Source organism: Strix aluco, chromosome Z, assembly GCF_031877795.1.
Source record: "Strix aluco isolate bStrAlu1 chromosome Z, bStrAlu1.hap1, whole genome shotgun sequence".
Taxonomy (NCBI): Eukaryota; Metazoa; Chordata; class Aves; order Strigiformes; family Strigidae; genus Strix; species Strix aluco.
In genome coordinates this window covers 41,047,719-41,060,017 of record NC_133971.1, presented here as the reverse complement: position 1 = coordinate 41,060,017, position 12,299 = coordinate 41,047,719, and the positions used below count along the sequence as shown (strand labels likewise).

The following is a 12,299-nucleotide window of genomic DNA, read 5'->3' as shown; positions in this document are numbered from 1 at the left end:
GGAGGAGCCAGCCCACCGCGGCGGCCGCCGCTACCGCCCTCCGCCGGCGGCCGCTGGCGACACCTGACCCCCCGCCCGGCGGGCCCGCCGGGAGCGCAGAGCCGATGCCCGGGGGAGGCAGGACGCGGAGGAGCCCCTCGCCTCGCCTCGCCTCGCCCCGCCCCCGGTGGGCCCCGTTCAGGCCAAGCGATCTTCCGGGGTAGATTTACAAGGAGCTGGAGCTTGGGAAGGACTGAAATTGCAAGCAACGGTACTCACCCCCCTTCACCTCTTAAAAAAAAAAAAAAAGCCCAGGCAGGGTAAAGAAAAGTTGTTTACTTCTACCTTGCAAGGGCTAGCGATTGTAACATACAGGCCGTTCCGACGCACCACACGTGCTGACAGCTAATTTCAGCAGCCTAAGCTACAAAGCAAAATACTCTCTGACAGTGTGTTGTAATCACAGTTATTTCCTAAACTGCATGGTAAGAATCCACTTCCTGTAGTTGTGCTGTTCCACAGTTCCTCCTGTCCTCTGCCAAATTTTCAAGTACAGTATCTACAGCTTTTCCAGGCCTAAGCAGTAACAGCGAGGGATTCCCCCTTTCCTGGCAATTTAGGACAAGAACTTTAGGACACAGTGGCAGTACAGAGAGGGAACAATGGGACGAGGACCAGGGCTAGTATCTTGGGTTCAGAGTTTGCAGCAGGCCGCTTGGACAATGGATTGACACCCCAAAACTGGAATAGCTGCAACTCACTCAAAAAAACGGTTGAGATTCCAATTCCTGTTAACTGCGGTTAATTAATTCCAGGTAACTGCACTGACATAAGCCGCTAATATGGACCTCTTGAGACGACGGTCACTGGTTTTGTCTAGGGGCTGTTTTGGTTGTGTGAACACTTTAGTCCACAGAAAGGTACATTATTACAGAATATAGCAGCCACTCAGGGACACATTCTAGGGCAGTATTTTCTGTGACTGCAAGTGTTCTGATCCATTACCTCCTGTAGGTAAAATGTTACCCTGAGCCAGTAAAGCGAAAGTAAAGCACATCATTTATCACACCTGACATATGTTTGATAGAACTTCTGATGGTGTGTTTCAAAAAGCAGGGAAGAAAGAGAAGGGAATTTATGTAGGTGAGTGGCCAAGTTCATACTGGGTGATTTAAATGCTGGTGATACTGTATTATTTATACCATGTTAATTATTAATATGTGAGGATGTCAAGAGTCTCAGCTAGACATCTTTTATTGTTACTTAAACTGAAAAAATAAGATAGGCTTACCAGGGAGATTAGAGATAAATAATTCTGATGAAGAAGTTTCTTAAAAAAAAACATTTTCTGTGGAAACAGACAAATTTGGTTTCAGATCCTTCCATTGGACAGGACTGAAAGATGCAACAGTAGCAAGTAAAATCATAAATATGAAAAGCATACAAGTATTAAGAAGCTTACCCCTGGTTACTGTGTGATGCATTTTTACATTTCTAAAATTCCCACTTAAATAAGCAGCTGGCATTTTGCAATGCTTTAGGAAATAAGTTGTCGAGTTTCTCACTAAGATTTCTTTTTTTTCTCTAAGCTGAAATTATTTTCTACATGAGGAGCAAAAGCTCAGACAATTGAAGTTGGTTGTGCAAATTTCAACTGAGACTTTGATGTCTGTTGTAGCTAAGAGTTCTCTCTACCAAACCGTATTATCTAGCTTGGTCAGCTTCTTGTCTCTTTCCAGCAGAGGTGTGTGTGTTTCTTTGTTACTGGTATCTTCTCTCAGACCTTGTAAGATTCTTGTTGCATTTTGAAAGAGACCTTTTTATACATCAAGCAGATACAAGATACCCCCTAGTTCCTTGAAGACCAACCCACATTCTTACCACTTATGGAAGAAACTGGGTATGTTTTTGCAGCTATAATGGTCTATATACTGAGATAAGGCCTGGAGGGAGACAACTTTTATCAGACTGCAGAATACATTAGTAAAGCAAACAACTCCTTTTTCATAACTTGGGGGGGGGGGGGGGGGGTGTGTGCTGAAGAGTGGAGGAATGCCTGTTATGTAGCATTTGATCTAGTAAAAGATGGTGCTTGTTTACATATCTTGTCGTTCCTATAAAAAGTGTCAGAAGGTATTTTCTGGTATTATCCAGGTAGTTCCACAGTGTTTTTTCTCTAATCATCCAAAGTCATATGCAAGTCTCAACAGGAAATGTTTATCTCTTGTTCCTACGTTAATGACAAATCAATGAATTACTGTAGTTTAAATATTTTCTCTGTGTTAGCAACCTCACTTACTGTATCTTTTAAAAAATTGTCAATAATGTTCAAGTTAATGAACTTTGCAGGATGCTACTGCCAGCAAGGATCATTTACACAACTTCAGAAGGGCCTGAGTTAGGGGTTAGCAATTTTAACAGTGATTTAATGTTTTTCATCTTGATTCTTGTCCCTTAAGTTAATGTCGTTCATACCACAGCACTTTGGTATCAACATCTTTTTAGGCTGGTGTAAAATAACTGTGAAGCAGTTCCAGATGCAAAATCACTGAAGGGTCAGGCCCCATGCCTTCAGGCTGGAAAGAGCTGGTATCTATATTGGTGCAAGCAGATGCATGCACCACTGGAAAAGGGGCAGCAAATGGCTTCTATGAAAAGCAGGTGGACTGTACTACTGATTGTTCTTTTATCACCGTCTAGTGTTACAGTTTTGGGAAAATAGCACTGAGTTATATGAAATTAAATTACCTGAAGTATAAGCAAAGTCCACAAGAAAACAGATCTTGGGATAGGTGTTAGTATTTTCAAACCACTGAATTCTACTACAAGGACATGAAGTTTGTTGTTTGTTTGGTTTTTTTTAACTGAGGACAACTATTGCAGGCTACCACTAAAGGCAAAATTCACTCTCTGAAGGCTATATGATTAAGTCACAAGATCAGATACACAAATTTGGAGTTATTCCCTACCTTTCTCTAAGCAGGTATCAACCTGTGCTTTTTTCCTTCTGGGCAGCTTGCAGGGCCAGAGTATTCAGATACCACTGCACATAGATAGCCCATGTCTGTGACCTCATTCTTCAAATTTTACTCCCTGTGGTGAGTGCCATCTGTTTAGACCTGGAGAAATAGACCAATACATTACTTTAATACCCCAGGGAGTTGATTATGCCCTCTGTATATATTTTATTTTTACTTGATATGCACCGCGTCATCAGCTTTATAGATATGTTTAAGAGTCTTTAAATGTTCATCTAAGTGCTACCAGTGCAAAATACCAATGCAAGATGAAGAGAAATGAAATACTTAAGCATTAAACATACTTATCCTTACAAGCTCCTGTACTCTTTGATGTTTGAAGCTTTATACCATTTCATGTGTTACAGAAAGAAACAACCGGTTCCAAGTTGATCACTAACACTGCTTAGCTATAATCCCTCTTCCCTCTCAGCGGAACTATGTAGTCACCCACAGCTCAAAAAAAAAAAAAAAAAAAAAAGACTTGTAGACTTGTAAGTGCACCTGCTTTAGAGAAGTTTTTCCCGGTAGGCTCCATAGCCTATACAAGATCTCCTTTCGCAAGCGTTAAATGATTGTTTTAATTTATAAATGACTGTGTTAAAGGGATTGTACACAAAGGATGTCACAGTCTCTGAATTGTTTACTACAGACATTCTGGTTTTGGATGGAATTGTTGCAGTTGTGTGTCCTCAAGTGTCTTCCTAAGGATAAACAATTCAGACACAGTCTGCTAGGTAAGTGGGAAAAAAGTGACATGTATATGCTTTAGGAAGGTTAATCTGGTGCTTAAACTAAGAAATTTCATGGTTTTCCCCAAATAAGATGAATCAGAAATACCTACTTTGCATAGAAGCACATTCTAAATATGCTATACACTGCATGAAGGAGCAGACACTTCACATGGATGTACAAAATGTTTTTGCTTACAGGGAATGCAGATTGCTCTCTTGCATTTCTAAGAGGAATGCTGCAGAAGAGTTATCTTGCTGAGATTAAGCAAACTAATTTTAAAGCCTGGAAAATAGGTAATCATGAGACACAGGCTCTAAATTAAGTCAGAGACTCTGAATACTCAGAGAAAAAAACCCCAACCCCTTCCATTTCTCTATTCTGTGCATAATTAAGGAGTAGTACTCTCCTCGTCAGGGTTATAGGATTACATCAAAGTAAAAAAAAAAAAAGCCACACCAAAATATTAAATTAAGAATTCTTTAGAGGTACAAAGCATAATTCTAGGAATTAAAGTGCCAAATTCTGTTTTGCCAATCCAGCAGGTTTGCTACTTACTCCTAGAAGAAATGTAATTACCAATAGCTTTCATAAAGTATTGCAGTGACACCTGTGTAGTTTTTAAATACACCACTGCATCGAAGCATGAAATTTTGGATTGATGGTCACTGGTGTTTGGGATTATCTCTCTGCTGCCAGGGACATTAAGGAAACCAGAACAGTTTCTATAGTTACCTTAAAATGATTGCCATTACAGTAAGCCCTGAAATGTTTTTATGAAGCAATGCCTGTTGAGTATGTTCCTTCACCTTTTCTCCTCTAATTTCAAGATTCCCTCTTCATTATAGAGCTAGTAGAAGATAAAGGCAAATGCCATGTTATAGAGTGCTTGTCTTATCTCTTCAGATGACTCTCAAAACCATCGCATGAAGGCAGAGAAATAGCAGAGCAGTAAGTCCTGTACAGATCAAAAGCAGGTTGACAGCTGTGATAATCTTGAGAACAAAATATTTTATTCATCAATAAAACTATAGTTTACAGTAGTATTTACTAAATAAATTATATTTTTCTTTTACAAGAAATAAACTAAAATCAAAAATATTTCAAAGACAATATATGTACACAACATAAGGCCTTGTTATAAATAACATTTTTTTCTCCTTTTCACCAACCAGTAAAAATATCTTTAGAGGCTCATTTTCATATAGTATGTGCAGAGGTTTGCCTTAACCCTTGTATGACATCAATTCCAGTTTCCACTGATGTGGACCTAAGTAATTACAACCAAAGGGTCAAAACAAATGAAATTGATTTTATTCATCACTGTGCTTATTTTTAAATAGGTAAAGCAGATAATAGATTTTGCTTGTGCATAGTTACACAATGCATGCAAATGAAACCACTAGAGGGCTGATAAGAAAATATCACTTTCAAGTCCAAAAAATGTGATTGGCGATATAAGTAGAAAGCAGCCTGAATACACAGTTCTTCACAGTTCAACAAGCAACAGCAGATGATAGCAGAGTAGCAGTGTGTGGAATGTTTCACATCATTTTTGCCAAGTCCATCAATCCTTTCTGTGGTTCAAAGATCCTGACACTTCTTAGAATAAATTCAGTTGATTATTACTCTTTGTCTATTAGGCTCAGCAATTTCTCCTTCTTAAATCAGGAGTGCAGAAAGTGCTCTTCATTAACCATGGTCACTTCTCTTGTTTTATTGTGTGTGTGTTCTTTGTTACTGGAAATACAGAAATGACAGAGTCAAGAGTCGTGTTTATTTGTTTTCTTCACAGAACTATAAACAGGTAACATCCTTCTTCTAAACAGGCTGCAGCCCAGTTTGGCAGTTATTCTTACCTTGTCCTCTAATCAAAAGCATTGGGTCTCTTTTCTTGTACAACAGCTAACCCCTATGGTTTTGCAGACATTGCAGTACACTTCATTACATGAAATAGAACCAGTTGATGCTTCAAAATGCTGAACACTCTGGACATCAGAGAAGACAGCCCAAACTGAGAGCACTCAGCAGTTCACAACAGCTTTTATTACCTTGCAGAATTTGTTACTTAAAGTGTTACTTAAAAGTGTTATGGGAAAAATGGCAGTCTTCATACATCACATATAAAAGTCCTGTTAACTTCTGCATGATACCTTTCCCCAGCTGAAAAATCACACATATCCAAACACTTCTAGGCACAACTAATGCTCTAGTCAATGTCTCAGCAATCATTGTATTTCACAAAAAAAAAAAAAAATTACTTAATAATGTTAACAAATTAAGAGTTTTCTACAGTATCTTCTACAGAAGCAGTGGTTACATAATACAAATAGTTGATCACTTATTATCTCTGTGGAGTCAAAGATGAAGAGAAACTGTACTTTACTGAACACCTTATTACTACAACTCAGACTAAGGATAAACTGACAGCTGAACAAAATATTGCAGTAAATTGAATGTATCTCAGCTAATGTATCCAACATGGAACAGAACACAAGATCAAAGACATCTGTAGTGACCTTACTCTAAAACCTTATAAAAAAATATAATGAAGGCCTAAGTTCCCATTTATTAAAGAGATTTTTAAGGTCACCTTTAAATTGTACTTTTCGATACAAGCATTTAACTAACCTTTAATTAGTTCAACAACAATCTAATCTTGATTATGAACAACAACAAAAAACCTCCGAAGGCATTTGTAAAGCTTATCTTAGAAAAAGGTAACCAGTTGATTTAAATCAACATTTTAGTTGTGACTTGTAGCACTAGACTTTGAACTTTGATATTTCAATATCATTCTGTGGCAACCTTTAAAGCTGTTACTGTATTGTGCACCAGTGTTAGGGTGTTCATAACCACTGACAGTATTGAGCACAGTGCTGATTTCTCAGAGGCTGTTCTCTGCCTCTAGATAGCTGTGGTCTGGCAATGCAAGTCGATAATCTACTGCCATATTAGCACCTGAATGTGCTAAGGGAGTAAAACACGATGTACTTACAGGACACAGAACAATTTAATATGTAAAATGAAATTGTTAGATAAGTGAGTAAAATTAAAGAAAGTGATATTTTAAAAAGAATATGACATAAGGCTAACAAGGATTTTAAATTTTTTTTTTTAAGAATAAGTTTGGCAAAAAAAGTTGAAAAATGCCAGTACAGATAAACAAAATAATGTTTTACCAAGCCAAGGTGAATTAGTCAAAATCTTCACTAGCACCATCTAGTTTCTGGCTGAAAGCTCAGATCTGAATGACTACAGGTCAGTTTTTGACGGATATAATGGTCACTCAACACAACTTCAGACCGTCTGGCCTTATTGCTACTTTTCACTCCAAGGACACTAGCAGTATTGCTGATGCTAGCTTTATGCTATTCCACTAATTACGTAATGCAATTATGACTACTCTGATCCTTCCAAAGCATTTCAGAGGGATCAGCAATGGAAAAAACATCAGCAAAATTTGCATAGCAGAGTTGGAGAAAACAGACCTGACCAAAACTCATAGCAACTGCTAACTGTGTGAGCCAGTCACAGAAATCCTGTTCATGGTACTGATACCATTTTAAGGAGGTGGGATTTTCAGATGTTCATCTGTGTGTCAGGTACAGTCCAGTTCTGTGCAAATTATTCTGGAAAAAAACTCCCATCTATTTCAAGGTGCAGCACATGATCCTCTAAGCAACTCTGTAACCACTGCACAACTTTTGAGTTACTTTGCCTAAGAATGCAATCTTTTCTTGATAAGAAACATTATTTAGTGATAGAGATTGTGTTTGGCCATAGCAATTGAGTCTGAAATGATAAGTAATGGACAAACGACAGTACAGGATGCATTCCTGTAATGAATGTTTGAGATGTCTCACACTGGGTACATAATTGATTTACAATGTTTGAGCCTACTTGAGGCTTTTTGTATTAGAGCATTTTTGTGCTTCAGTTCTCTTTTCATGGATTTGTTTTGGAGCTGATTGATTTCCTCATATGGAGCACTAAAAGCCCTGGGCAGGAGAACGTGCAGTTTAGCGACAATACAGGCTGGCATTTTAGCACTTGGCTTACTCAGGTAATGTAATCTGAAATGCCTTGTACCTTTTTAATCTAATCAAGCACGTAATTCCCGTGCCTGATTTTCATGGAAGGGTGACTGAAACGTTGCTGTTACGTTGCTTCCTACACAACATTGCTTCTGCAAGAACACCTCTGCCAAACTACATTCAAGTGTTTGGTTTTTGTTTCACCTCACACCAGGTTTCAGTTTTATCAGAGACATAAGCCTCTTTTTCCTCTCCTTTTTAAGACCATGCATGGTTGGATACAGGGATAAAATAGATAACAGAGGAAAGGAGCAGTTACCTCACTGCATAAAACACGTAGGTTTGCCCCCTTCAGCCTTAATGAAACAGGGTTCTACTTTGAGGAAAGCACTTCATTGGTTCCAGTATGTGCACATAACATTTTAAGGATTATTCGGCTCTCAGGAGAAAGAAGGGATGTCTGTAAGTGATGAGGCCTGAATTCCCTTCTCATAGCCCCAGAATTAAAGGTCAATCTACCATGTTTTTCCATCGGTATCTTCAGAGGAAATGGTGAGGCAGAGAAACTGAAGCATCCAGAAAGACAGCAACATATCAAAATTTGAGGTATGCAGCACAGTGTGACTGTACACTTTTTATAGCTTGTTTTCACACCTGTCCAGAGTGTTCACACCTGCCTGCGAACTGCTTTAATTTCAGCTGCACTTGTTATTACTCCACAACAGCACCCTGAAGAAAACTGCAATGTGATTAGAATTGAATCAAATGTTATGAAAGACTGAGAAGCAAAACATTTCTGAATGAAAAACAAACACCTAAACAAGGAGTTATGGTGGAAGTACAATCCCCTAGCCAAAGTTGTATCTGACTGGGATGCTTCATTCTATCAGAGCCAGGTGGGAATTTTCTTCTCTAAAAGAAGAGTTTATACTAGAAGAGAGAGCTTAGGGTGCTAAACTGAAAATAGCTGAAGGGGTAAAAATATTTGTAACAGAAAGGAACCACAAAGATGAGGAGTTAGACAGTAACCTGGCAGTCGGAAGGGTCTGAATATGAAGTAGGAAATGCTCAAAGAGACAGGCTTTAATACAGAACTATGGGAGTGAGAACAGAAGAAAAGGGGAAGAGCACTGAAGAGCCAGCCAGTTCTGACAGTTTCTAAACAGGCATTTTATAGACTGGTATTTGGAAATCTGCTTATCTATGCATCTACAGCAGCTCTGAAATACAAAATTAATCTCCAGCAATGTTTTAAGACTTCAAAATCCTATAATAAAATTGGCATTTGGACATAAACCACAATGTAAGTAATTCTAAATGTAATAATATTACCTATACAATTCATCTGACACAAATCATAGCTACACTAACCAGACTCTAAATATGCTGGGCTTGTTCATCACTGTTGTTATTCCACTCTTTTATTTTACTGAAGCCCTTATCAATCCTTTGCAACCATATCTTCGGTGTTAGTGACTTCTAAATTATATACCAATTTTGTAAGCCCTTCTTTCAACAACAGGAGGCAATGTTGTATTTCCACGTTCCATTTCTATACTACTTAGGAATCTTCTATTATAGTTAAATATACAGGAGTATTCTTCAAGCAAAATATATTTATTTAAATCCTAAATTTACCACCAGATGACTTAAGATGTACAGCATCACGACACGTTTGCCGCTGTGCTATTTCCATGCATATTCTTGTTCCACTGTAAGTGTAAAGGAAATCAAGCCTACTGGCAGTGAACTAATTAAAGTAATTCTTAAGCTTTATTACTCTGATTTTACTGATATTGTGCTTTGACAAAGTAATGTCAGCTACCTTTGTAAGTCATTTCAGGCTAAGAAAACAGAGTGGGGTAGTTCATAATTGCAAAGTTGCTCTTTCAGGGACAGAAAGCTCAATCAAAGAATTTGGGACTTCACTGCAGAACAGAAGGAACAAGGTGACTTCGAGTTACTCCTTACTTTCTAAGTGAAATTATCACTTTTAAGGTCCTTCACTTTAGGTACCAGTCCTTAGTAACACTGGACTAAGGTCTTCAGGATTGGTTGCACTTGCTGATCTCTCTTAAGAAACTTTCACAGGATTGGGCTTGTATTTCCTACTAATCAAGTTCCACAGAACACAGTAGACTTCTGTGTTCAACAGCAGTCGCTGACATTTAATGCTTTTCTCCCTATATATCAGCTGATGGTGCCTGAACTGACACCAACAAACAGGGCTTCAGGGGAGACAAAGTTTATTCCCAGAGGAAGAAGGAAACTGTTTTACTCTGTTGTTTTGTAGATTTCTACATCAAAGTGCTAAATAGAAGAGTGTTACCTTCTCTGTTACTGGCTTATGTACAGGACACCTTCTGTTTATCTCAGACGGCATCTTTTTCTTCTAAGTATCTGATCTATCACTGTATTACATATTCATAAAAGCAAGAACCTTTTAATATTTTAATTCTCTGCAGAGAAACATTTCAAATTTCCAAATATTTTATATATCTGTTTCTATTTTTCTGCAATATTTAATTAAAAATTAGAATTATTTTTACAGAATATTCAGTATTTGTTTCCCATTGTATGGTACTAGAATATTTGGAAATAATTGAGATTGGTTTATACTTGCTGCTCAGTGCAGATCATGGTTAGTCATATTTTATTCATAAAAGCTAGACTTCTTAAGTTATTATCTGGGTTAAAAGATTTAGGTGAAAGTAAACCAATGGAATTTTAAAGTAAACTTGGATTTGAGGATGTTCCTAACAGTGCTGCTTAGAATGGCAGGTGCACAAAATGCTGGTTTGCTGAACCTGGCCTTTGTTCAGAACTGAAGAACTCTGGACCCAGACCAACCCTTCAGTTGCAAACTCAAAATGTCTCTGTACCTGTGTCCTGGAACAAAAAATTCTTGCTGTTAACAGGTAAATTCTCAGTTTTTACATAGCTGCACAGTGTGAGTTTTCATGGTGTTCCCTTAATGTAACATCTCAAAACCAATGCTCTTACCTGTAAGAGGAATTTTCTTTTTTTACAGCCACGGCACCTTACTTGACTGTCTGAATTTGTACACAACACTGTTCAGCCAAATGCCATTTTAAAGCTGTTTTTTATAGTAAATTAACACTGTCATTTTACTACAGTGTCTTTTTCATTCATGGGATCAAAATATTCATAGGTCTTAATTTACTAGAGGACTAAAATTTGTCCAAGCAGTTTAGCATTTCAAAGCAGGAGGCAAAGACATCAAAGGATTAGCAGAGTGACTGAAATTAAGTAAATTAAGATATTTTCATTGTAATATCTAGCGGGTAAAACTACAGCAGCTTGCCTTGCAGTAGAAACACAGACAAGGATTATTAACTACGGGATTAAAGCAAAATCTGTGAATCCCATTTAAAGCTACATTTTCTTATTGTGCTTTTAAAAGGTCAAAATGTATCTTGTAACCTTTGCAACTGAGGCTTACATCAGCTAATGCAAGCATCATTGATTTTATTTTTGAGATGTACATTAGAAACGACTGACCCGTTCCTAGTGTTCTCAAAAACATGCATCTTTCCCTTCTAGCCTGCATTTAATCATCTTCCTATAAAAATAAAACTGCTTTCTGCTCAACAGCAGCAAATCAAACTGGTAACACATATCACTGATCCTTTACTATCAGACTTTCCCAACCAGTGGCTAACTGTTGCTTCAGAGTCCACTGAAGGATATTGGGGGGCCTTAGAAAGTAAAAGATTGGGGCACAAAACAGTATCTTATTCCTCTTTCTTCCACAAACACCTCAGCATACATACAGGGATACATGTGATTAAGTTACAGCTTGCTCACACAGCAATATCAAAATAGGTAAGGAGGCATCAATACAGTGTGTTGGGACAGGACCAAGAAGGAAGGGGTAAGCAATTTCTCAAGATGAGTTTGCCACTTAAGAAGTAATATGTGCTTAGCCACAGCATTCAGTTGAATTGAAGCTGTCAGCCATTGCATACCTAGACACTTGAGGTATTTGAATTCTGAGTTTGGGTTTTTCAGGGTGCAGAGAAAGGGTGCTGTTAGGTCAAAAAACATCTATGATTCTCTTCACTTAAGACCTATTTATTCTTCCAGACCTTTGCTCAGGGGAATAAACACTGGGTGTTTGTGTAACACCCAGAGTTGGGTTTTATTTATTTTTCTGTTGATATTGATCAGTGAAGTACACATATACTTACAGCAGTCTCCCAGATGTAACAGTAATGAATGTTTTACAAGGCAGAAACTAGAGAGATCACTGTCACACCCGAAACTCGTAAGGACAGCTTTACAGAAGATATTACCTATGCCTGTCCCTAGATTTTCAGAGCATTCCACCATCCACCCTATAGACTTCAAACTTTTTAAAAAAGCACTTCACAGTGCTGAGCAGTGTTAGTGATAACCAAGATTGTTATATTATAAATGAAATTCAAAAGTTATCAACAAGAAATGGTTTCTCTGTTAAGTGGGGCCAAGAGAACCACAGAACAGCCCAGGCTGGAAGGGACCTCTAGAGACC

General features: G+C 38.0%; 1 protein-coding gene across 7 annotated transcripts in view; it reads right to left on the bottom strand.

Annotated features, from left to right (window-relative positions):
* Positions 1–4,719: 4,719 nt before the first annotated feature.
* The window catches only part of PIP5K1B (phosphatidylinositol-4-phosphate 5-kinase type 1 beta), a 121,331-nt gene continuing 113,751 nt past the window's right edge, over positions 4,720–12,299 (bottom strand). For all 7 annotated transcript variants that reach the window (XM_074812813.1, XM_074812809.1, XM_074812814.1 and 4 more), the window contains one exon: positions 4,720–5,468. In XM_074812813.1, the coding sequence (XP_074668914.1) occupies positions 5,466–5,468 (3 nt within the window). In that variant the 3' untranslated portion in view covers positions 4,720–5,465. The remainder of the gene's footprint in view (positions 5,469–12,299) is intronic.